Source organism: Anolis carolinensis, unplaced genomic scaffold (assembly GCF_035594765.1).
Source record: "Anolis carolinensis isolate JA03-04 unplaced genomic scaffold, rAnoCar3.1.pri scaffold_13, whole genome shotgun sequence".
NCBI classification, from domain to species: Eukaryota; Metazoa; Chordata; class Lepidosauria; order Squamata; family Dactyloidae; genus Anolis; species Anolis carolinensis.
This window is the reverse complement of record NW_026943824.1, coordinates 14,461,490-14,488,623: the sequence shown is the minus strand read 5'-3', so window position 1 is coordinate 14,488,623 and position 27,134 is coordinate 14,461,490. Positions and strand designations below refer to the sequence as shown.

The 27,134-nt window shown below is 44.4% G+C and overlaps 1 protein-coding gene across 1 annotated transcript in view; it reads left to right on the top strand.

The window, feature by feature from the left end:
- ern2 (endoplasmic reticulum to nucleus signaling 2) overlaps nt 1-27,134 on the top strand; it is a 41,642-nt gene extending 14,508 nt beyond the window's left edge. The window contains exons 7-22 of the mRNA XM_003229643.4: nt 777-884; nt 2,092-2,350; nt 5,001-5,079; nt 5,163-5,316; nt 8,081-8,190; nt 10,947-11,108; nt 11,204-11,474; nt 13,837-13,927; nt 15,408-15,597; nt 17,055-17,154; nt 17,336-17,535; nt 19,395-19,542; nt 20,413-20,540; nt 23,250-23,373; nt 23,467-23,534; nt 26,465-27,134. Coding sequence (XP_003229691.3) covers nt 777-884; nt 2,092-2,350; nt 5,001-5,079; nt 5,163-5,316; nt 8,081-8,190; nt 10,947-11,108; nt 11,204-11,474; nt 13,837-13,927; nt 15,408-15,597; nt 17,055-17,154; nt 17,336-17,535; nt 19,395-19,542; nt 20,413-20,540; nt 23,250-23,373; nt 23,467-23,534; nt 26,465-26,644 — 2,372 coding nt within the window. The 3' untranslated portion in view covers nt 26,645-27,134. The remainder of the gene's footprint in view (nt 1-776; nt 885-2,091; nt 2,351-5,000; nt 5,080-5,162; nt 5,317-8,080; nt 8,191-10,946; nt 11,109-11,203; nt 11,475-13,836; nt 13,928-15,407; nt 15,598-17,054; nt 17,155-17,335; nt 17,536-19,394; nt 19,543-20,412; nt 20,541-23,249; nt 23,374-23,466; nt 23,535-26,464) is intronic.

Sequence of the window (27,134 nt, the reverse complement as noted above, 5' to 3'; positions counted from 1 at the left end):
ATAATAATAATAATAACAATGATCTGCCAACTGCAAAAGGCCACCCTACTGGGATCTGCACGCATCATCCGAAAATACATCACACAGTCCTATACACTTGGGAAGTTGCAGTTTCTCAAGTCGCTCCTGACACGGGAAAAAATTGAATAATAGAATCCTAGAGTAGGTAAGGTAAAGGTTTTTCCCTGACGTTAAGTCCAGTCATATCCGACTCTGGGGGTTGGTGCTCATCTCCATTTCTAAGCCAAAGAGCCGGTGTTGTCCGTAGACACCTCCAAGGTCATGTGGCCGGCATGACTGCATGGAGCGCTGTTACCTTCCCGCCAGAGCAGTACCTATTAATCTACTCACATTGTCATGCTAGGTTGGCAGAAGCTGGGGCTAACAGCAGGCGCTCACTCCACTCCTGGGATTTGAACCTGCGACCTTTCGGTCTGCAAGTTCAGCAGCTCAGGGCTTTAACACACTTCGCCATCGGGACCCCAAAGGATATCCAGTCCATCCCTATTCTGCCAAAAAACACTATCAAAGCCCTCCCGACTGATAGCCATCCAGCCTTTGTTTAAAAACCTTCCAATGATAGAATCATAGAACCCTATAGTAGGAAGATACCTCAAGGGTCATTCAGTCCAGCACTTCTGACCAAGTAGGAAGACACCATCCAAGACCTCCCAACAGATGGCCATCCAACCTCTGCTTGGGCTCCAAACAGCAACCTCTTGCACTGCCAAATAAAGTGCCCCTGACCTCCCAGACCCCCTTCTCTTCTGCCCCAGAGTACGTCATCACCATGTACGACACCAAGTCCCGTGAACTGCACTGGAATGCCACTTTCCTGGACTATTCGGCTGCGGCACCAATCCAGGACCAGGGCGAGGAGGATGGTAAGCAAAGCGGGGGATGCGGTGGGGCAGGATGGGGTCTCCTTCTCTCATTGCCGGAGTCACTGGGTTGCTGCGAGTTTTCCAGGCTGTGTGGCCATGTTCCAGAAGCATTCTCTCCTGACGTTTCGCCCACATCTATAGCAGGCATCCTCAGGGGTTGTGAGGTCTGTTGGAAAGTAGGCAAGTGGGGTTTTGTCTGTTGTCTGTTGGAAGCAAGTGTGAATGTTGCAATTAATCCTCTGTTGGGATTCCCCCAGGCAGGAATCAACCAGGATTTGAAGCTGCAAGGCTTCGAAGGTGATTAATTGCAACATTCACGCTTGCCTCTAACAGACAAGAGTTCTTTCTCCCACCCTGGACCTTCCCCAGATATATAAACCCCACTTTCCAACAGACCTCACAACCTCTGAGGATGCCTGCCATAGATGTGGGCGAAACGTCAGGAGAGAATGCTTCTGGAACATAGTCAGACAGCCCGTAAAACTCACAGCAGCCTCTTCATTTGTTGCTAAAAACTGTATTTCAATATTAATACAGTAGGCAGTAGAGTCTCACTTATCCAACATAAACGGGCCGGCAGAACGTTGAATAAGCGAATAAGGAGAGATTAAGAAAAAGTCTATTAAACATCAAAATAGGTTATGATTTTACAAATGAAGCAACAAAACATCATGTTATACAACAAATTTGACAGAAAAAGTAATTTATTACACATTAATGCTATGTAGTAATTACTGTATTTACAAATTTAGCACCAAAATATCACAATGCATCGAAAATATTGACTACAAAAATGCGTTGGATAATCCAGAACATTGGTTAAGTGAGTATTGGATAAGTGAGGCTCTACTGTAATTAAGTTGAGACAGAGCTTATGGTATACTATGGAGCATAATATTAGTCAGACTTGATTAAGTAACCAGCAATAACATTTATCCAGCATTTAACAAACCCCATGAGTGCTATTGTTAATAGAGTTTACTGTAAATCTTTCCATATCTGCTAGGACTGGTAAAATCTCCCTTTTTCCAAGGTTTGGAAGCAACGTAGCATTGTTTTAAGGTATTCACATACCAACAATTACACACCTGTCACACCTGAGACAGGTAAAACTATGCTGCTAATACCCAGGGTCTCACTGCTCAGGTCTCATCCTCGCAAAGGCCAGGACTGACCCTCCACTCTCCCTCTTTTCCTCTCTCTGCAGCCATTGCTCACCTGGCCTCCAGCGGGGAGGGTCTGCTGGTGACGGTGTCCCGGGCCAAGGGTGAGGTGCTCTGGATGCGGGACTTGGGGTCCCCTGTGGTGGGGGTCTTTGCCTGGCACCAGGAGACCCTGCGCAGGGCCCCGCTTTTCAACATGGCCCCCGAGAGCCTGCGCTTCCTCCTCCTGCGCTCCCAGCACCTCCGCCTCCTCCACTGGGACTACCGCCCCGCCAAGGAGCCCAACGCCAAGGCCCAGCTGATGTAGGTACATGTCGGATGGATTGATCGATGGATGGATCGATGGATCGATGGATCAAAGGATGGATCAATGGATGGATAGATGGATGGATCGATGGATGGATGGATAGATGGATGGATGGATGGATGGATGGGTGGGTGGATGGATGGATGGATGGATGGATGGATGGATGGGTGGGTGGGTGGATGGATGGATAGATGGATAGATGGATGATGGATGGATCAATGGATGATGGATGGATGGATGGATCGATGGATGGATGGATAGATGGATGGATAGATGGCTAGATGGATGGCTAGATGGATGGATCGATGGATTAGATGGATAAATTGATGGATGGTTAGATTGATGGATGGATAGATGGTTGGATGGATGGATCAATGGATTAGATGGATCGATGGATAGATGGATGGATGGATCGATCGATCGATGGATTAGATGGATGGATAGATGGATGGATTGATGGATTAGATGGATAAATTGATGGATGGTTAGATTGATGGATGGATAGATGGTTGGATGGATGGATCGATGGATGGATGGATGGATGGATGGATTAGATGGATGGATAGATGGATGGATTGATGGATTAGATGGATAAATTGATGGATGGTTAGATTGATGGATGGATAGATGGATGGATGGATGGATGGATGGATGGATGTATAGATAGATGGATCGATGGATCAAAGGATGGATGGATGGATAGAGGGATGGATGGATGGATGGATGGATGAATGGAGGGATGGATGGATGGATGGATGGATGGATGGATGGGTCAATGGTGTTGGGAATCATCCTGGACTACTCAAGTCTAAATGTAATTAGATAGATGATAGAGTTAGATTGAGGGAATCCTTTCCCTGTTTCCAAAGCAGGCCTAGACAGGCTTTAGAGTGTTTTACTCTATCCTGTGTACGTCACATCCCTTACTTTGAAGTTAGTAGAAATGTGAATCTTTAGGGACACTAACTTCCCATTGGTCAGAATATCTTTTATGGCCCCAATAAACTGGACCATGTGGTCGGAACCATTTTGGTTCTTTCTTCTCCCTTTGTTCTTCTAGCTAACAAGAAGCATCCTGCCATCTCTCCTGGCAAGATGTAACTATTTAGATGTTTGTTATTTTTCCTTTCTTATTTTTCCTTAGAAACCAGTCCAGAGTAGACTAGACAGCTCCCAAGCCTTTCTATCTACAAGGGAGTTCTTTTTACCTGAATAAACACTTTTTGAACTTTTATTGAGACTCTGCAGTCCATTGCAATCCTAAATAGACAAAGGCTTCTCTTTGCTCACCCCGTGTAAGTAACTGTTGCATTTGAAAGCTTTGCTTTTGCTACTCTGCTGCATTTTGGTGGAATCTCCCCCAGAGAGGGTTACATTGAGTCTAACCGCTCAGAGATTACCACAACAAATGGATGGATGGATGGATGGATGGATGGATGGATGGATGGATGGATAGATCGATGGATGGATGGATGGATGGATGGATAGATGGATGGATAGATGGATGGATAGATGGATGGATGGATAGATGGATGGATAGATGGATGGATAGATGGATGGATCGATGGATCGATGGATGGATAGATGGATGGATGGATAGATGGATGGATCGATGGATCGATGGATGGATCGATGGATGGATAGATGGATGGATGGGTGGATAGATGGATAGAGGGATGGATGGATGGATGGATGGATGGATGGATCAATGGATGGATGAATGAATGGATGGATGGATGGATGGATGGATAGATAGGTGGATAGATGGATCGATGGATCAATGGATGGGTGAATGGATGGATAGATGGATAGATGGATGGATGGATGGATAAAATTTTCTTTATGCCTCGCCCCTTCTCCCCGAAGGGACTCGTGGTGGCTTACAACAACTAAAAATACAAAATTATGAGCATACATGATAAACAACAATAACAATAGTGCAAGTTAAAATACCATAAACATTAGTAACAGTTTAAAAACTATTTATGCTGTAAAAACTGCTAGGAAGTTAAAGTTCACAACAATAGAGCAATTGTAAGGCGCCATCCAAGCCCTCCCAACAGATGGCCCTCCAACCTCTGAATCATAGGCTCCTAGAGTAGATAAGATTTTCTTATTTATTATTGGACTAATCAATATGCAAATCTATCTATCTACAGTAGAGTCTCACTTATCCAACATAAACGGGCCGGCAGAAGGTTGGAGAAGCGGATATGTTGGATAATAAGGAGGGATTAAGGAAAAGCCTATTAAACATCAAATTAGGTTATGATTTTACAAATTAAGCACCAAAACATCATGTTGTACAACAAATTTGACAGAAAAAGTAGTTCAGTATGCAGTAATGCTATGTAGTAATTACTGTATTTATGAATTTAGCACCAAAATATCATGATATATTGAAAACACTGACTACAAAAATGCGTTGGATAATCCAGAACGTTGGATAAGTGAGACTCTACTGTACATGGAAGGGACAGCCAAAAGCCAACTAGTTCAACTATACTCTTCTATACAAGACACAAACCCTCCAGACGGATGGCCATCCAGAAGGGACACCAGTTGTGTCGTGATGTTTCCCCTGAATGTCTCGCTGTTTATTGGAAACTAACTGGGCTTTCCCCCTCCGTTGTGGTCTTTCTCCAGGCCAACGCTTTATGTGGGCAAATCCCCGCTGGGCTTCTACGCCTTGAAGTCTCTGGTCCATGAAGGAGTGGCGCTGGTGGTGAGCTCCCTCTCTCCTTGGCAAAGGTATTGGTCACTTAGGGATGGGACAAGGGATGAAGTGCTGAAGTGCTTTCCTTGCAGCCCCAGGGGGTCACTCTGGCCAGGTCGGAGGGTCCCACCACCAGTGACGTGACATTGCGGGAGTCCGGCGAGCGTGAGATCACCCCCAGCACCGGCGTCAAGTACCCAAAGGGCAGCGTCATCGCCGCCCAACACAGCCAGTGGCTCCTCATCGGTAAGCCTCCCCATCCCACTCTCTATTACAGGGGTCCCCAAACTAAGGCCCGGGGGCCGGATGCGGCCCACCAAAGCCATTTATGTGGCCCCCACGGCACAAGGGCTGAAGGGGGTTGGACTAAATGACCCAAGGGTTCTCTTCTTCTCTTACAACCATTATTATTATTACTATTATTGACACAATGACGTTGTACGACACAGCAAACAAGATAGATATGCTGGATTTAGTTTCACAAAAGTCGAACAAGTCGAACACTTCCCAAGTGTCTAGGACTGTGTGATGTATTTTTGGATGATGCGTGCAGATCCCAGTAAGGTGGCCTTTTGCAGTTGGCAGATCGTGATTTTGTCAATGTCTATTGTTTCCAAATGCCGGCTGAGATCTTTTGGTATGGCACCCAGTGTGCCCATCACCACCGGGACCACCTGTACTGGTTTCTTCCAGAGTCTTTGAAGTTCAATCTTGAGGTCCTGATAGCGGCTGAGTTTTTCCTGTTGTTTTTCGTCAATGCGACTGTCACCTGGGATAGCGACATCAATGATCCAAACCTTTTTCTTTTCCACAACTGTGATGTCTGGTGTGTTGTGTTCCAGAACTTTGTCAGTCTGGATTCAGAAGTCCCACAGTATCTTTGCATGTTCATTTTCCACGACCTTTGCTGGTTTGTGATCCCACCAGTTCTTTGCTGCTGGCAGGTGGTACTTGAGGCATAAATTCCAATGGATCATTTGGGCCACAGAGTTGTGCCTCTGTTTGTAGTCTGTCTGTGCAATTTTCTTACAGCAGCTGAGGATATGATCCATGGTTTCCTCAGCTTCCTTGCACAGTCTGCATTTGGGTCACTTGCTGATTTTTCGATCTTGGCCTGAATTGCCTTTGTTCTGATGGCTTGCTCCTGGGCTGCAAGGATCAGGCCTTCTGTCTCCTTCTTCAGGGTCCCATTCGTGAGCCATTATTATTATTATTATTATTATTATTATTATTATTATTATTATTATTATTAACATTAAGGCTGGGTGGCCATCTGTCAGGGGTGCTTTGCTTGTGCTTTTGGTCCGCAGAGGCAGAAGGGGGTTGGACAAAATGGCCCAAGGGGTCTCTTCCAACCCTCTTTATTATCATTATTATTATTATTAACATTGAGTCTGGGTGACCATCTGTCAGGGGTGCTTTGCTTGTGCTTTCAGTGCACAAAGGCAGAAGGGGATTGGACTCAATGGCCCAAAGGGTCTCTTCCAACTCTCTTTTTATTATTATTGCTGTTATTTGTTGTTGTTGTTGTTGTTGTTGTTGTTGTTGTTGTTCGGTGGCCAACTATAGTCCGGCCCTCCAATGGTCCGAAGGATTGTGAACTGGCCCCCTGTTTAAAAAGTTCGGGGACCCCTGCTCTATTACCATGCACAGAGATTATAATATTGCGATTTTAATATTTATATTAGGATGTTTTAATGCTTTGTCTTAGTGTTTACATGCTGTGTATTCATATGTCTAATTTATTTATAGCTATATGTTAGAGTTTAGTTGGTATGATTTTTTTCTATTATACATATTTAGGCACTGAATTTCTGCCATTAATATGTTGTAAATTGCCCAATTTTCCTCCATTGAATTAATATAGAAATTTCACTCTACTGCCCTCCAGTGGCTGACTGGGACACTGCCGCCCAATGCCAATTGCTCAATTTTCTTCTATTCACGGCGACCAACAAAACAACAAAACTACAGGCCCCCCAACCTCGAAATTTGACAACACAACCCATCATCCACGCCTCTAGGTTGATACAACAAAAAGAAAAGAAAAATAAAGTCCTAATTAGAGGGAAAGGAATAATGGTTTTGCTGCCAGTTACAGGACTAATCTCTGCCTACTTGGTCTCCTAGCAACCAACTCAGCCCAGGAGACAGGCAGAGTTAGCCCTCACTTAGGCTTCTTCCACAGATTATCTGATTTGAACTGGATTATATGGCAGTGTAGACTCAAGGCCCTTCCACACAGCTATATAACCCATTTATAATCAGTGTAGATTATAAATGGAGCCCCCAGATGGTGTAGTGGACTAAGTGACTTGAAGGTTGGGTTGCTGACCTGAAAGCTGCCAGGTTCGAATCCCACCTTGGGAGAGTGTGGATAAGCTCCCTCTATCAGCTCCAGCTCCATGCGGGGACATGAGAGAAGCCTCCCACAAGGATGGCAAAAACATCAAAACATCCGGGCGTCCCCTGGGCAACGTCCTTGCAGACGGCCAATTCTCTCACTCCAGAAGCAACTCCGGTTGCTCCTGACACGAAAAAAAAAATCAGTGTAGATACCCTCACTGATTGACTTTACAGATTCGTGGCTACCCATTACTTGCTAATTGCAACATTCACTCTTGGTTTAGCAAACGAGGGTTCTTTCTCTGGACAGTATTGCATTACACTCCACTTGTTACATTGCCAGCAGAACCTTTAAAGATGTCAGCAACAGATGCAGGTGAAAGTTCAGGAGAGAATGCTATTGGAACATGGTCATACAGGCCGAAAAACTCACAGCATCTGTTGGAATGTGGATGATGGATGTGAGGTAGATAAATTGAGACACTTACAGACACCTGTCTCAATTCTCCCCTCGGTCCGGCAACTCAGCATCTGTTTAGTAGCACGAACAAATAAGGCTGCATATCTGTCAGCTGATCCTGGCAGTAATTAGTTTATTTACAAGACCTCATGAAGGCCTAGAGTTCCTCCTTCCTCCTTGCCCTTTCTTCTTTTTGTTTTGCAGGGCACCACGAGCTCCCACCGGTGGTCCATACTACGATGCTGAGGGCCTTTCCGGAGCCCCTGCGGAGGAACCCGGAGACCGTCATGCCTCGCAGCTCCCTTTTTGACGAAGTGTGTGAATCCTATGCCAGAACCAGTTTGTGGGGTGGTTTAGTAGCCCAATCCAGCCCAGTGTGGCTCATCCCACAGCCATCTCCCTTGCCCATAAAGGCATTTATGCATGGCTTCTCAGTTTTCATGCCTATTATTGCCAATCCCAAGACTTTTCAGCATCCTTGGAAAGCATCCCCAATAGGAATGTCTAATAATGGGAATGGGGCTCATGGCCTCAATGGGGTTCCCCTTTCATTCCTGGAAACTGCACGAATTGACTCAATACTTTGTCAATGTAATCGTTGTTTGGTGCTAAGTCTACAAAGCAAAACATCCAAACAGATACAATCAAATGCACATAAATAATACATAAAAATCCAGTAATAGTCACAAATGAAAAGGAGAATTAAGTGTTTGGTAAGATCATATATTGGGAGCCCCCAATATAAATATTATTTATAATAAATTTAAATATAATTTATAATAAACATAATTATTATTTATAATAAATAAATAAATATTATTATTTATAATAAATAAATATTATTTATTTATGAAATAAATAAATAAATACATAATATTATATGTAATATTACTAAAAATATTGCAGTACAGTGATATAGTACAATATAGGTAAGGTAATGTAATGTAAAGTCCAGTCATGTCTGATTCTGGGGGTTGGTGCTCATCTCCATTTCTAAGCCAAAGAGCCGGCGTTGTCCGTAGACACCTCCAAGGTCATGTGGCCAGCATGACTGCATGGAGTGATGTTACCTTCTCACCAGAGCGGTACCTATTGATCTACTCACATTTGGATGTTTTTTAACTGCTGGGTTGGCAGAAGCTGGGGTTAACAGCGGGTGCTCACTCCGCTCCCTGGGTTCAAACCCGTGACCTTTCGGTCCGCAAGTTCAGCAGCTCAGCGCTTTAACACACTGTGCCACCGGGGGCTCACATAATATAATATAGGAATATATAATACCATACTAACATTGTGCTATGCTAATAATATAATAATATATTATGAGCCCACAGTGGGTTAAACTGCTGAGCTGCTGTATTCGTTGATCGAAAGCTTGGCGGTTTGCCAAAGTAGCAGTTCGAAAACATGCAAATGTGAGTAGATCAATAGGTACCTCTCCTGCAGGAAGGTAACAGCGCTCCATGCAATGATGCCAGCCACATGACCTAGGAGGGGTCTATGGACAACGCCGGCTCTTCAGCTTAGAAATGGAGATGAGAACCAACCTTCAGAGTTGGACATGACTGGACTTAATGTCAGGCAAAACCTTCACCTTTTACTTTATTATTATTATTATTTTATAATGACACAGCAATCTTGGCCTTGATTGCCTTTGTCCTGATGTCTTGCTCCTGGGCTGCAAGGATCAGGCCTTCTGTCTCCTTCTTCAGGGTCCCATTCGTGAGCCAGAGCCAGGTCTTCTCCTTATAAGCTTTTCCTTCAATTTTGTCAAGGAACTTTCCATGCAATGCTTCCTTGTGCCAGCTGTCAGCTCTAGTTTGTAGTGCGGTTTTCTTGTACTGGTTTTTTGTCTGCTGTGCTTTGAGGAGTTTCTGATTTTTGACTTCAATCAAAGCAGGTTCTTCACTTTGCTTTACATCTTCTGCCAGGGCATGTTCTTCTTCTTTGACTGCTTGTTTGACTTGTAAGAGTCCTCTGCCCCCTGATCTTCTAGGCAGATATAGCTGGTCAACGTCCCTGCGAGGGTGCAGTGAATGATGAATGGTCATGAGTTTTCTTGTTTTTCTGTCCAAATTGTCCAGTTCCGCCTGTGTCCAATTTATAATGCCAGCAGTATATCTTATGACAGGTATGGCCCAGGTGTTTATGGCCTTGATGGTGTTGCCTCCATTGAGCTTGCTTTTGAGAATTTTTCTGACCCTTTGTGTGTATTCTTTGCCGACCACAGTTTTCACATGTTCATGCTTGATGTTGTTACATTATTATTATTATTATTATTATTATTATTATTATTTCAGAGGAAAACCTTTACTTAGGATCATACAGTTGGAAGAGACCCCAAGGGCCATCCAGTCCCTGTTGAAGTGGGAATGATTGTATATAGAGTTGTTTAAATGTAATTGAGTCATGTATGCAATGTGTGCTGGGGATTGCATCATACACTGTGATTGCATCATATACTGCTTACTATACCAGTGTGTAAAGGGTTAAGCTTGGATTGCATCAGACAGCAGAGGCTGAGATAAATAGCCCTCTACTTCCTATCTTCTTCTCTCTGTCCCTTCCCGTGTGTGCCTGCGTGAGAGCTGTGTATCATCTTGTGAGATTTCCGTTAGTAAGTAAACTTTTGTTAGATAACGTGGGCCGTGGTGGAGGCTCCTTCTTTGGAGGCTTTTAAGCAGAGGCTGGATGGCCATCTGTCGGGGGTGCTTTGAATGCGATGTGGTCTCTTCCAATTCTACTATTCTATGATTCTATGATTCTATGAACTGAAGACTACAGCGTCGTTATTTATCCAGAGCTTCCTCGTCAGCGACTTCTGCTGCGTGTGTGTCTAAGAAACCGCTCTGACAATCCCAACCTCCTTCTTCCAGGCAGGGAGACACAATCAAAGCCCTCCTGCCATATAGCCATCCAACCTTTGTTTGAAAGCCTCCAGAGAAGGAGACTCCAATATATGTACCCCAAATCCTCTCCCATCAAGCCCCTTCCCCTTGGGACACAAGAAGAAGTAGGTAAAGGTGTCCTTCAGTGGTGCTCCTCCATAAATGCTCCCTTGTGCCTGTTTCAGCTTCTGGAGAAGCCCCCCAACGCAGGCGTCCCATACCGTGGGCCTCTCACCATGGAGACGGAGACGGTCAAAATTCACCCAGAGCCTGGCAACTGGGAGCCGGTGGCAGCAGGCCTGGTGGCCGTGTTTTGGGGCGCGGGGCTCTTCTTCTTCATGCTCTGGGTGAGTGAGGACCCTTGGAGGCCCCTTGAGGGAGAGAGTTCAAGGTTTTGTGGACCTGGGGAGTGATGGCAACATCTCTCCTCCAACATTTGCAGCAACAGAACCGCAAGCAGCAGTTGTACCTGGAGCAGCATCTGGAAGAGCGTCTCCAGCGTCTCCAGCAGCAAGCGAACACAGGGTCCCCTCTTGGACCCCGTTCCAGGGACTCTCTGATCATGAATGATCCCAGCCCAAGACAAGGAGAAACGCCAAGGAGTTCCTCACAACTGACAGATCAAAGCCTGGGCTCTTCCTCTTCCGCTTCTTCATTAGAACAGCCCAACCAGACGTCCCTTCAGAGTCCTCTCCTTGGAAACACCTGCTCAGGTGGGTTTGGGTGAGGACTCTGCTCACAGTTTCTGCAGAGGATGTGGCCCTACTGTTGTCCTGAAATGGCAGACAAAGGTTTGAGGAAATGAGACAAAGAGAGTTCCGGTGGCTGTAGGAAAAAAGACGTTTATTCTCAGTGGCCAGAGAGAATATAGACCCTCCTGTCTCCAGGTTCTTATATACTACTAGCTTTGCCCGGCCACGCGTTGCTGTGGCTTATGCTTTCAGAGTGTTGTTCTTTATTTACTGTCCTGATTTTAGAGATTATATTGTTCTGTATTATTATATCACAGTAATTATTACATATTATATTTATAATATTATCTGCTTAGAACTGGATTATATGAGGCCCCTTCTACACAGCTGTATAAAATGCACACTGAAGTGGATTATATGGCAGTGTGGACTCAAGATAATCCAGTTCAAAGCAGATAATATAAGATTATAAATGGGTTATATAGCTGTGTGGAAGGGCCTTGAGTCTACACTGCCATATACGGTAATCCAGTTAAAATCTGATAATCTGTATTTTATAGGCAGTGTGGAAGAGGCCTAAGTGAGGCCTAACTCTGCCTGTCCCATGGGCTGAGTGGGTTGCGAGGAGACCAAGTGGGCGGAGCTTAGCCTTCTAATTGGCAGCAATTGGATAAAAAACAATTATTCCTCTCCCTCTAATTTGGACTTTATTTTTCTTTTCTTATTGTTGTATGAATGTAGAGGCATGGATGAGGGGTTGTGCTGCTGAGTTTAGTATTTCTGGGATGTGTAGTTTTGTTGTTTTGTCCTAGGCCGAAATTTCATTACCCTTATATATATAGATGAATGGGTTATATAGCTGTGTGGAAGGGCCCTGAGTCTACACTGCCATATAATCCAGTGCAAATTAGATAATCCGTGGAAGAGGCCTAAGTGAGGCCTAAATTTGCCTGTCCCCTAACTGAACCCTGGCTGTCCCTTGGCTGAGTTGGTTGCTAGGAGACCAAGAGGGTAGAGATTAGCCCTCTCAACTGGCAGCAATTGGATAAAAACAATTATTGCTCTCCCTCTAATTAGGACTTTATTTTTCTTTTCTTTTTGTTGTATCAACCTAGAGGCGTGGATGATGGGTTGTGTTGTCAAATTTCGAGGTTGGGGAGCCTGTAGTTTTGTTGTTTTGCCCGGTGCCCTGATTCCATCACTCTTTTATATATACAGATTTTTGCCTTCATCTATTTATGTCATATAGGCATTATCCATCACCAATTAGTGTCAAAAAAGTCTTACTTTTCACTTTACTAAAAGCTACTTTTGCATTTTCCTAAACTATAGACTACTTCCAAGACCTCTGACCCTCCATTAGGCCTTATCTAAGGAATTCCCATGTAGGCTCTCAGGATCCATTAATTAAGGAATTCCCCCTACCCGGCACAGTTATTTACAGCCATTACTATCTAATTTTAGGTCCCCCAACAGAAATGATCTTCTGACAGTCCTCTTGCAAGGACAAGAAAGATCCACCATAATTAGTCAGCCTTTTAATCCTGAAAGCTATCAAGAAAAGAGCACATTTCCTGAAAGAAGAATCAGGAAAATAAGATTTTGACGACAAACAGATGGTCAGCTGCCTGTCCTCCCATCCTTTTTGCCTTGTTTTTATTTATGTTGCACTTTGAAATGGTCATATGACTGGTCAAATGCATAAATTGTTATTATTATGAATTCCCCCCTATCTTAGCTTGTCAGAGAGTCATTAGCACTCCTACATGGCACCAGGTCTTATCTTGACATCTCAAAAAGCCTTAATTTGTCTTTTGTCCATTAGCTTATCTATTCTTATTGACACTTAACATATGTCTCTAGAACTTAGGGTGAACTTTGGTCTCTGCTTATGGGGAGACTGTTATTTGCTGAGCAGAGTGCATTTTGGGGCTATATGCACACAATCTGCTTGTGGTTACATTTTTCCTATTCCTATTTCTAATATGATTACATTCAATATATAGTTTCCATACAAGTATTATACAGTAGAGTCTCGCTTATCCAACGTTCTGGATTATCCAACGCATTTTTGTAGTCAATGTTTTCAATATATCGTGATATTTTGGTGCTAAATTCGTAAATACAGGAGCTACTATGAAGCATTACTGCATATTGAACTACTGTTTCTGTGAAATTTGTTGTATAACATGATGTTTTGGTGCTTAATTTGTAAAATCATAACCTAATTTGATGTTTAATAGGCTTTTCCTTAATCTCTCCTTATTATCCAACATATTTGCTTATCCAACGTTCTGCCGGCCCATTTACGTTGGATAAGCGAGACTCTACTGTATTTTCCCAATATGCCTTCATCAGTCCTCTCTGTCTCCCTTCCCAACAGATGCCAACCCAGAAGACATTGTGGTGGGGAAGATCTCCTTCAGCCCCAAGGAAGTGCTGGGCCGAGGGGCTGGGGGCACCTTTGTCTTCAGGTGAGTGGTAAAAACTCAAAATGAGTTCTCCAAGGTGCTAAACCCTTCCTTCTCCTCCTTTACCTTCCCTTCTTCCTCTACATAGAATCATAGAATCACAGAGTTGGAAGAGACCTCATGTGTCATCCAATCCAACCTCCTCCCAAGAAGCAGGAAAATCGCATTCAAAGCACCCCCGACAGATGCCCATCCAGCCTCTGCTTAAAAGCCTCCAAAGAACGAGCCTCCACCACACCCTGGAGCAGAGAGTTCCACTGCTGAACAGCTCTCTTTCCCAATGAGGAAGTTCTTCCTAATTTTCAGGTGGAATCTCCTTTCTTTCCTGTAGTTTGAAGCCATTGTTCCATTGCGTCCTAGTCTCCAGGGCAGCAGAAAACAAGCCTGCTCCCTCCTCCCTATGACTTCCCCATACATATTTATACATATGTCTCTTTCTCAGCCTTCTCTTCTGCAGGCTAAACATGCCCAGCTCTTTAAGCCGCTCCTCATAGGGCTTGTTCTCCAGATTCTTGATCATTTGAGTCACCCTCCTCTGGACGCTTTCCAGCTTGTCAACATCTCCTTTCATTTGTGGTGCCCAGAACTGGACACAGTGTGATTCCAGGTGTGGTCTGACCAAGGCAGAATACAGGAGTAACATGACTTCCCTAGATCTAGTATAAGGTAAAGGTTTCCCCTGACGTAAAGTCCAGTCATGTCTGACTCTGGGGGTTGGTGCTCATCTCCATTTCTAAGCCGAAGAGCCGGCATTGTCCGTAGACACCTCCAAGGTCATGTGGCCACTGGCATGACTGCATGGAGCACCATTACCTTCCCACCGGAGCGGTACCTATTGATCTACTCACATTGGCATGTTTTCGAACTGCTAGGTTGGCAGAAGCTGGAGCTAACAGCGGGTGCTCATTCCGCTCCTGGGATTTGAACCTGCGACCTTTCGGTCTGCAAGTTCAGCAGCTCAGTGCTTTAGCACACTTCGCCACCGGGGCTCCTGCTCCCTAGATCTAGACTAAACTCCTATTTATGCAAGCCAAAATCCCATTGGCTTTTGTAGCTGCCGCATCACATCATTGGCTCATGTTCACCTTCTTGTCCACGAGGACTCCAAGATCTTTTTCACACATACTACTATCGAACCAGGCATCATTCCCCATTCTGTATCTTTGCATTTCATTTTTTCTGCCTAAGTGGAGTATCTTGCATTTGTCCCCGTTGAACTTCATTGTGTTAGTTTTGGCCAATCATCTCTCTAATCTGTGAAGATGGTTTTGGATTCTGCTCCTGTCTTCTGGAGTATTGGCTCTCCCAATTTGGTCCCATCTGCAAACTTGATGATCGTGCCTTCGAACCCTTCATCTATGTCATAAATAAAGATGTTGAACAGAACCGGGCCCAGGACGGAACCCTGGTGATGGCACTCCACTCGTCACTTCTTTCCTTCTTCTCATTCTCTCCTTCGTTCCTTCATTTCTTCCTTCTCCAGGGGCCGCTTTGAGGGCCGTCCGGTGGCCGTGAAGCGCCTGCTGCCTTCCTGCATCTCACTGGTGGACCGTGAGGTGCAGCTGCTCCGGGAGTCCGACGAGCACCCCAACGTCGTGCGCTACTTCTGCACCGAGGCTGACCAGCAGTTCCGCTACATCGCCATCGAGCTCTGCTCTGCCACTTTGCAAGAGGTGAGAGTCCAGGGCTTCCAAAGCGGGGATATTCAAGGCTCAAAGCAAACGTGGATTGCTGTTGCTCCCATTGCAGGGGTTTTTGCAACAGTCCTTTTTATCAGTGGAGACTGGCCCGGAGGGGAAGTAAAGGAGAGAATTCCAAGAGACCAATAAAACAAGCCTTTTATTGTTATCACAACTAATGATAAGGCAAACAGCCATAGGCACCCACTCTAATGGGTCTGTACCATGCAAATGGCCATCACAACATGTGCGTAGTTAACAAAGAATATATATCTTGGCTTATCTAAAATTGACCAATGGCTGAGGGCCTTCCTCACCTTCCACACCCACTTGGCACAAGTGATACCAATGACCTAACTTGTTTACTCTGAGCTTTCTTCTCTCCTTGGAACTTCCTGGAGAAAGGCACCAGCTCACAGGAAGGGAGGGGCATATCCAGAGGCAAAGCTACATAGGAAATAGTTTATTTATTTATTTATTTACAGCATTTATATTTCGCCCTTCTCACCCCGAAGGGGACTCAGGGTGGATCACATTACACATATAGGCAAACATTCAATGCCTTTTAACATAGAACAAAGACAAACAAACATAGGCTCCGGCGGGCCTTGAACTCATGACCTCCTGGTCAGAGTGATTCATTGCAGTGATTCATTACAGCTGCTCTCCCACCTGCGCCACAGCCCCTTCAGGAGCTTCAGGAGAGGTAAATTGAGACTCATTCACCTCTCCATCTCAATTCCTCTCAGTTGGCGATTTAGCAATCTGCTTAGTCACACGAACATAAATGCACACTCAGCCAAACCCGGCAGTTCTTAACTTTTATTGCAGTAATTACATCTATATACAAAGCATAGCCAGGGAAGTCCATCTACATGTCCGGCAGAAGAACATTATCTATAAACTTGTCAACGCCCACATTCCACAACAGTGACTTATGTCCGGCAATGCGGAAACTACAGGGGGTTTTTTGTGTCAGGAGCAACCGGAGTTGCTTCTGGAGTGAGAGAATTGGCTGTCTGCAAGGACGTTGCCCAGGGGATACCCGGATGTTTTTGATCTTTTTACCATCCTTGTGGGAGGCTTCCCTCATGTCCCCGCATGGAGCTGGAGCTGATAGAGGGAGCTCATCCGTGCTCTCCCCGGGTGGGATTCGAACCTGGTAGCCTTCGGGTCAGCAACCCAACCTTCAAGTCACAAGGCTTTTATCCCCTAGGCCACTGGAGGCTCCAACTACACAGTGTCACTCTAGCAATTAATCTTTCTCTATGCACTTAACCACTGCTTTACTGGAATGTTACACTGCAAATGAAAAATTCACACCACACAAACCATATCTCTTAACACTTTTGACAGAATGCACCTACATCTATTGAGCATAGGACTCCAAAGAAGGAAATATTGTGTATTGTACCTGCTTTGTTTGTTTTTCCTCCTGATTGTATTTCTAGTATGTGGAGACCCCGGACTTCCCACGGCGAGGCCTGAATCTGAAAACGGTGCTTTACCAAACCATGTCCGGCTTGGCCCACCTCCATTCCCTTAGCATCGGTAAGAAGGAGCAAGCATTGTCATTTAGTACCCCAGCTCCAAACCTGGGGTTTTCTGGGCAGGATTTCGCTTCCGTTGCCTTCCTCAAAGGCTTCCTCAAAGGCTGAGAGAGTGTGACTTGCACAGCATTGGAACTCTAAGAGAGTGTGACCTCCTTTCTCTCGCCCCGTTCTCCCTCCAGTCCACCGCGACCTGAAGCCCTGCAACATCCTGGTCTCATCCCCCGACGGCCACGGCCGGATCCGGGCGGTCATCTCCGACTTTGGCCTCTGCAAGAAGCTCCAAGGGGGCCGCCAGAGCTTCAGCCTCCGGTCGGGGGTCCCGGGCACCGAGGGATGGATTGCACCAGAGCTGCTGAGGGAGGACCCCACGGAGAACCCCGTGAGTTCAGCGGCGAGGAGAGAGCGACCCCAGAGCTATCCCACTGCATTGTAGACCCTTCTCCTTCTCCATCGGGGCGGTCAGATTCCAGTGACATGCAGTTCCAATAGTGCAAAATGGATGGCCATCTGTTGGAGCGCTTTGATTGTGCTTTTCCTGCATGGCTGGGAGTAGAACTGGATGGCTTTGGGGGTCTTTTCCATCTCTATATCTATCATATGTGTATGTGTGTGTATATACGAGGGTTATCCAGAACGCAGATTACGTTTTGGAATTAAAAATGAACAAAGTATAGGAGAAAACATTTAGCATATGCAGTTGAAAGCCACACCCAAATACCACTTCTCAACATATTCTCCATTCCAATCTAGGCACTTATCATAGCGAGGAATGAGCTTGGCAACTCCTTCCCCACCAAACTCTGCCTCTTGCGTCCTCAACGCAGCGTTTTGGTGACGATGCGCAGCTGCGGAAAGGGGTGACCGGCTGGTTGAGGAGGCCAGCGGCAGAGTTTTGTGGGGAAGGAGTTGCCAAGCTCATTCCTTGCTATGATAAGTGCCTAGATTTGAATGGTGACTATGTTGAGAAGTGGTATTTGGGTCTGGCTTTCAACTGCATATGGTAAATGTTTTCTCTTATACTTTGTTCATAATAATAATAATAATAATTTTATTCTTATACCCCGCCCCATCTCCCCGAAGGGACTTGGGGCGGCTTACATGGGGCCAAGCCCAGACACAACAATATAAAAGCAGAACAATAGAACAGATCAATCAACGATAAAAACATCAAGCAACAATAAAAACAGTCTTTAAAAAATCACAAACAGAAATAAAATGATAAAATAATGGGTTAAATTCAAAGAATCTGGGCCAAAAGTGCAAAATATGTCGAAATCATCGGGGGGTGGGGGGGGGGGTGGTTACCCATCTTTAATTCCAAAATGTAATCTACTTTCTGGATAACCCTAGTATATATACATACATTTGTGCTGCCATATATACATACATTTGTGCTGCCATGCTCCAAAAAGTTTATATTCCAATGAAAAGAGAGGGGCACTTAGTTCATTAAGAAATATGAACTTGCCGACTGAAAGGTTAGTGGTTCAAATCCAATAATAATAATAATAATAATATAATAATATAATATATTATTATATTATTAGCATTGAGTTATACTAATAATATAATAATATATTGTATATAAGCCCCCAGTGGTGTAGTGGGTTAAACCTCCAATCTGCTGAATTTGCTGATTGAAAGGTTGACAGTTCGAATCCAGGGAGCGGAGTGAACACCCGCTCTTAGCCCCAACTCCTGCCAACCTTGCAATTCGAAAACATGCAAATATCAGTAGATCAATACGTACCGCTCAGCGGGAAGGTAACGGCGCTCCATGCAGTCATGCCAGCCACATGAACTTGGAGGTGTCTACGGACAACGCCGGCTCTTTGGCTTAGAAAAGGAGATGAGCACCAACCCCCAGAGTCAGACACGACTGGATTTAATGTTAGGGGAAAATCTTTATCTTTACCTAAATGCGCAGCCAAATTTTGGCAAGGTGATTTAGCCAAAAAGGGTGAGTATTAGATTTGAGTAAATACAGTATATCTATCTATCTATCATCTCTCTCTCTTGCAATCAGATCTATGGCTAGATTTGTCAGGAGGGCTTAGATTGTGCCATCCTGCCCAGAAGGAGGGCCAAGTGGGGATGAGCCAAGGATGGTGCCATGGGGAAGGGAAGAGCCTGGTCTTCTGGGGAGTTCTTTGCGGCCAGATTGAGACAGTTCCCTATCCTTGGATTTGGATCCCGGGAAGCCAAACAGTTTCCCAACCCCTGGTTGATTCCCGGCAGACCTGTGCAGTGGACCTCTTCTCGGCTGGCTGCGTCTTCTACTACGTGGTGTCCGGCGGGCGGCATCCCTTTGGGCAGAGCTTCCGTCGCCAGGCCAACATCCTATCCGGGACCTATAGTCTGGAGTGGCTGCAGCAGGAGACCCATGGTGAGGGTGAATCTGAGTTCAAGTGGGACTGAATAATCCACATTCACTTAGTTCTCGTCCCTGCATCACTATGGGTCTGATAGTACTACTGGCTTGCTTTGCAGGGATGTTGTTTACATTCATGAAAGTGATGAAGGTGTATTGGGAAAATATAATACTTGTATTGGAAACTATATATTGAATGTAATCATGTTAAGAAATAGAAATAGGAAAATGTAATCACAAGCAGAATTGTATGCCTATAGCCTAAAATACACTCTGCTCAGCAGATAATTGTCTACCCATAGCAAAAGACCAAAGTTCACTCTAAGTTTCAGAGACATATATTAAGTGTCAACAAGAATAGATAAGCTAATGGACAAGAAACAAATTAAGGCTTTTTGGGATGTCAAGATAAGACCTGGTGCCATGTAGGAGTGCTAATGACTCTCTAACAAGCTAAGGTAGGGGGAATTCCTTAATTAATGGATCCTGAGAGCCTAGATGGGAATTCCTTAGATAAGGCCTAATGGAGGGTCAGAGGTCTTGAAAGTAGTCTATATTTTAGGAAAATGCAAAAGTAGCTTTTAGTAAAGTGCAAAGTAAGACTTTTTTGACACTAATTGGTGATGGATAATACCTATGTGACGTAGATAGAGGTAGGCCAAAATAGTATATAAGGATCTGTGTTCCTTTGTCTTGTACCCTTTTTTTTCCTGGAGAAAGGAGGGTCCATATTGCTTAGTCTCTCTGGCTACTGAGAATAAACGTCATTTTTTTCCTACAGCCACCGGAACTCTCTTTGTCTCATTTCCTCAAACCTTTGTCTGCCATTTCAAAAGCAATGTGCTTGACTTGCTTTAACCAACTCTTTATCCTTCTGCCCCAAAGACAACGTGGTTGGACGGGATCTGATAGAAGCCATGATTGACAGCAACCCCCATTTGCGCCCCTCGGCCGCCCAGGTCCTCCTGCACCCCTTTTTCTGGAACCCCGAAAAGCAGCTGCAGTTCTTCCAGGTCAGATGTCCAAAGTTATAATACATTAAGAGGCATACTGCTTTTAACCTGATTATTACTGTTAATTATCTATGCATCCATGATACATTTACGAATTAAAACACATAGAGGACTGGCCTTGGGTTCAGGTTCCCGATGTGTCATGGAAACCCATTGTGTGACCTTGAGCAAACCCCAATCTTTTCCATTCCATTGAATAGGTCTTACCAAGAAATCTGTATGCTAAGTTTGCCATAAATCAGAGTCAATTTGTAATACTGTTTTGGATTCTAATACTGTTTTGGTCTTGTCCCAGTGTAAGCCGAGTCCTTCGAGAAATGGAGTGGAGTATAAATAAATAATAATAATAATAATAATAATAATTATTATTATTATTATTATTATTATTATTATTAGCTGTGCCCGGCCATGCGTTGCTGTGGCAAAGTGTGGTGGTATGGGAAATAAAGTATTGAGGAATTTGTGGTAGTTAGTATATGTTATTTCCTGTATTTTATAGGCCTAAGTGAACCCTGCCTGTCCACTGGGCGCCATTGTGGCTGAGGGGATTGCTATGACATGAAGGGGGCGGGGCCTACCCTTCTGACTGGCAGCCAGGGGGAGAACGGCTCTTCCTTGTCCTCCATAAATTGGACTTTATTTTTTTATTGAAAGACCCAGATTGGATGACTATGTTTTTTGTGGCCAAACTTGATGTGATTTGGTTCAATGGTTTTGTTGATTACTCCATGGGAAAAACACACATTACATTTTTATATAATTTATTATTATTATTATTATTATTATTATTATTATTATTATTATTGGCACAAAGACACAGTATGACACAGCAAACAAGATAAACATGCTGGATTTCGTATCACTAATCACAAGTCGAACACTTCCCAAGTGTCTAGGACTGTGTGATGTATTTTCGGATGATGCGCTCAGATCCCAGTAGGGTGGCCTTTTGCAGTTGGCAGATCATAATTTTGTCAATGTCTATTGTTTCCAAATGTCGGCTGGGATCTTTTGGCATGGCACCCAGTGTGCCTATCACCACCGGGACCACCTGTACTGATTTCTGCCAGAGTCTTTGAAGTTCAATCTTGAGGTCCTGAGAGCGGCTGAGTTTTTCCTGTTGTTTTTCGTCAATGCGACTGTCCCCTCGGATGGCAACATCAATGATCCAAACCTTTTTCTTTTCCACAACTGTGATGTCTGGTGTGTTGTGTTCCAGAACTTTGTCAGTCTGGATTCGGAAGTCCCACAGTATCTTTGCGTGCTCATTTTCCAAGACTTTTGCAGGTTTGTGATCCCACCAGTTCTTTGCTGCTGGTTGGTGGTACTTGAGGCATAAGTTCCAATGAATCATTTGGGCCACATTGGGCCTTTGTCCTGATGTCTTGCTCCTGGGCTGCAAGGATCAGGCCTTCTGTCTCCTCCTTCAGGGTCCCATTCGTGAGCCAGAGCCAGGTCTTCTCCTTATCAGCTTTTCCTTCAATTTTGTCAAGGAACTTTCCATGCAATGCTTCCTTGTGCCAGCTGTCAGCTCTAGTTTGTAGTGCGGTTTTCTTGTACTGGTTTTTTGTCTGCTGTGCTTTGAGGAGTTTCTGATTTTTGACTTCAATCAAAGCAGGTTCTTCACTTTGCTTTCCATATTCTGCCAGGGCATGTTCTTCTTCTTTGACTGCTTGTTTGACTTGTAAGAGTCCTCTGCCCCCGGATCTTCTAGGCAGATATAGCCGGTCAACATCCCTGCGAGGGTGCAGTGAATGATGAATGGTCATGAGTTTTCTTGTTTTTCTGTCCAAATTGTCCAGTTCCGCCTGTGTCCAATTTATAATGCCAGCAGTATATCTTATGACAGGTATGGCCCAGGTGTTTATGGCCTTGATGGTGTTGCCTCCATTGAGCTTGCTTTTGAGAATTTTTCTGACCCTTTGTGTGTATTCTTTACTGACCACAGTTTTCACATGTTCATGCTTGATGTTGTCCAGCTTTAATATGCCCAGATATTTATAGGCCTCTGGCTGGTGACACCTTATTGTTTGGCCATTGGGCCAAACATCATATTATTATTATTATTATTATTATTATTATTATTATTATTATTATTATTATTATTGGCACAAAGGCACAGTATGACACAGCAAATGAGATAGATATGCTGGATTTCGTATTACAAATCTCAAGTCGAACACTTCCCAAGTGTTTAGGACTGTGTGATATATTTTTGGATGATGTGTTCAGATTCCAGTCAGGTGGCTTTTTACAGCTGACAGATTGTTGTTGTTGTTGTTATTATTATTATTATCAACGCAACGACGTTGTATGGCACAGCAAACAAGATAGATATGCTGGATTTCGTTTCGCAAAACCACAAGTCGAACACTTCCCAAGTGTCTAGGACTGTGTGATGTATTTTCGGATGATGTGTGCAGATCCCAGTAGGGTGGCCTTTTGCAGTTGGCAGATGGTGATTTTGTCAATGTCTATTGTTTCCAAATGCTGGCTGAGATCTTTTGGCACAGCACCCAGTGTGCCCATCACCACCGGGACCACCTGTACTGGTTTCTGCCAGAGTCTTTGAAGTTCAATCTTGAGGTCCTGATAGCGGCTGAGTTTTATTATTATTATTATTATTATTATTATTATTATTATTATTATTATTATTTTGAAGGTGCATTTCTTTTTCTGTATTTTCTTGCGCCTTTGCTTTGGTCCCAGGACGTCAGCGACCGCATTGAGAAGGAGCCTGCGGAGGGACCCATTGTCAGCGCATTGGAAGCCGGGGACCACAAAGTGGTGCGTGGCGACTGGCGGACCCACATCTCCCTCCCGCTGCAGACAGGTCTGGTCTCATAGATAGCCATGGAAACCCTTGACTGCCCATAGAACCCACAATAGGATATTTGCTGTTTTCTTTCTTTCTTTCTTGCCACAGACCTCCGCAAGTTCCGGACGTACAAAGGCAGCTCTGTGCGTGACCTCCTCCGGGCCATGAGGAACAAGGTATCCCTATTGCTGACCTAAAACCAAGCCACAGGAATTAAAAAGGGGTTGGATATATGAGCCCGTGGAAGTTGAGGGCTGTTAGGCAGCATAGAGCACCCATATTCCCCAACCATTGGTCTTTCATGGCTGGAATCGATGGGTTGTTGTGAGTTTTCCGGGCTGTATAGCCATGTTTCAAAAGCATTCTCTTCTGATTTTTCACCCACATCTATATCAGGCATTGAAAAGCCTTGCAGCTTCGAAGCCTGGCTGACTCCTGCCTGGAATCAGCCAGGCTTTGGAAACCATAAAAATGCAACCATGGAAAAAATTTCATGGAAACCATGAAAAGGAACAAAATCTGACTACCAGTGTATTTTTAAAAAATTCTCACTTATCCAATCTAAACGGGCCGGCAGAAGCTTGGATAAGCGAATAACTTGGATAATAAGGAGGGATTAAGGAAAAGCCTATTAAACATCAAATTAGGTTATGATTTTACAAATTAAGCACCAAAACATCCTGTTATACAACAAATTGGACAGAAAAGGTAATTCAATACGCAGTAATGTTATGATGTAATTACTGTATTTACGAATTTAGCACCAAAATATCATGATATATTGAAAACATTGACTACAGAAATGGCTTGGATTATCTAGAGGCTTGGATAAGCGAGGCTTGGATTAGTGAGACTCTACTGTATCAGGACAGTAAATAAAGAACAACACCGCACAATAGAAGGAAGTCAATTTTAATGTAATTGTATTGTTGGTGCATAGATGTTGCGTCTGTTGGGATGATTTAGGCTTCAATTTTTACTCTTTTTCTTCCTTTTCTCCCTTTTTTTTCCTCTTAAGGTTAATTTATTTATTTCTTCCTCAGACATTCACACAAATTTGTATAGTAATCTATGTTTTTTGTTTGTTACTTTTTTGCACAATGGTATGTCTGTACGTCCTTCATTTATGTTACATGTTTGCTTGTTTGTTTGTTTTTCTTTTTCTTTTTAATAATAAACTTCAATAATTTTTTTTTTAAAAAACAACACTCTGAAAACAGAGGAATTCCAGACATGAAGCAATCAGGGACAGCTAACACCTCCCAACAAAGGATTCCCCCAGGCTGGAAGCAGCCAGGCTTTGAAGCTGCAAGGCTTTTCAATGCTAATCAAAGTGATTAATTGCAACATTCACACTTGCCTCCAACAGACAAGAGTTCTTTCTCTCATCCTGGACTTTCCACAAATATACAAACCTCACTGAACTAGTTTACAATATAAATCACAACCTCTGAGGGTGCCTGCCATAGATGTGGGCGAAACGTCAGGGGAGAATGCTTCTGGAACATGGCCATACGGCCCAGGAAACTCACAGCAACCCAAACTTAATGCAGTTAATATTTATTTATTTATTTATTTCAATTATTTATATTCCGCCCTTCTCACCCAAGGGGACTCAGGGCGGCTTACAAGTGGCAGTTGATGCCGTTACACCGTTATTATGACTTGTATTATTTTCCTGTATTTATTATTATTATTATTATTACATGTATTATTTTACTCTATTATTATTATTATTAAAAGGATACATAAGCACATTTATATTGAAGAAGATGAGAATAATGATTGGACCGTCTTATCTGAAATTTGAGCTTTATGTAAATATTCAAAAACATTTAACCTACCGATGCCTCAATTAATGTAATTTTATTGGTATCTATTTTTATTTCTGAAATTTACCACCCTCGGCTTATACTGGAGTCAATGTTTTCCCAGGTTTTTTCTGGTAAAATTAGGTGCCCTAGCTTATATTCGGGTCGGCTTATACTCCAGTATATACGGTAATAATAAACTTCATTTGTTAGCCAACTATCCAATGCTCAAACCATTCTGCCACTCTGTGATTTCAGATCCTCTGTAATCCAGCTCTTTAGAAATAACTAGCTGTTCCCGGCCACGTGTTGCTGTGGCGAAGTCTGGTGGTATGGGAAATAAAGTATTGAGGAATTGGTGGTAGTTAAGGTAAAGGGTAAAGGTTTTCTCCTGACATTAAGTCCAATTGTGTCCGACTGCACACTGAAGTGGATTATATGGCAGTGTGGAGTCAAGATAATCCAGTTCAAAGCAGATAATATAAGATGAGGTAAGGTAAAGATTTTCCCCTGATGTTAAGTCCAGTCGTGACCGACTCTGGGGGTTGGTGCTCATCTCCATTTCTCAGCCGAAGAGCCGGCGTTGTCTGTAGACACCTCCAAGGTCATGTGGCCAGCATGACTGCATGGAGCGCCATTACCTTCCCACCGGAGTGGTACCTATTGATCTACTCACATTGGCATGTTTTCGAATTGCTAGGTTGGCAGGAGCTGGGGCTAACAGTAGGCGCTCATTTTGCTCCCGGGATTTGAACCTGGGACCTTTCGATCCGCAAGTTCAGCAGCTCAGCGCTTTAACGCACTGTGCCACCAGAGCCCCCTGGTTATAAATTATATATAGATTATAAATGGGTTATATAGCTGTGTTGAAGGGCCTTGAGTCTACACTGCCATATAATCCAGTTCAAATCAGATAATCTGTATTTTATAGGCAGTATGGAAGAGGCCTAAGTGAGGCCTAACTCTGCCTGTCCCCTGCGCTGTGTGGGTTGCTAGGAGACCAAGTGGGCGGAGCTTAGCCTTCTAACTGGCAGCAAGTGGATAAAAACAATTATTCCTCTCCCTCTAATTAGGACTTTATTTTTCTTTTCTTTTTGTTGTATGAACGTAGAGGCATGGATGAGGGGTTGTGCTGCCAAGTTTAGTGTTTCTGGGATGTGTCGTTTTGTTGTTTTGTCCTAGGCCGAAATTTCATTACCCTTTTATAAATATAGATAGAGCAAGGTAGGGTTTGGTGGTCAAAATCCTCTGCTAGAAGAGCAATGCATGGCTAGTCTCTCTATGTCTCTCTGCAGAAGCATCACTACCACGAATTGCCTGCCGAGGTGCAAGAGGCCCTGGGCCACGTCCCGCAGGGGTTTGTCTGCTATTTCACAAGCCGCTTCCCTCGGCTGCTGCTGCACACGCACCGGGCCTTGCGCCTCTGCGCCGGAGAAGGGCCCTTGCGGAGGTATTACGCCCCAGAGCCGCACTGAGGAAGGGCCCCAAAGGAGCCGCTGGGGCTGGACGCTTTGAGTGGCAGCTCCCCTTGACATATTCACAGCAGCCAAGCCATGCGCCTGGCGCTCCCTGATCACCGCCATCCCACTCCAAGGGGTCAGTTGAGCTCAGCACTGTGTTGTCGAAGGGTTTTCATGGCCGGAATCACTGGACCGCTCTGGGTTTTTCAAGTTGTTTGAGAATCCGATATAGTTGCATAAAAGCTGTATGTCTTTATCAGTGGTTCCCAAACTTATTTGGCCCTGGAAAGGGGGGCGTGGCTTAGAGGGGTGGGTGTGGCTCCTGCTCGAGAGGGTGTGGCTGAGCCTCTCCCTTAGTCCAAGATGCAGGGCTGGGAGGGAGAGGGGGCGGGGCCACAAATGGGTGGCCAGGACTGGGATGGGCGGAGTTACGAGCACTGAGATAGGGCTGAGCTTCTATCCCTGTCCTGCGGCGCCTGCCAGGACACAGGGGGCGGGGCTAGAG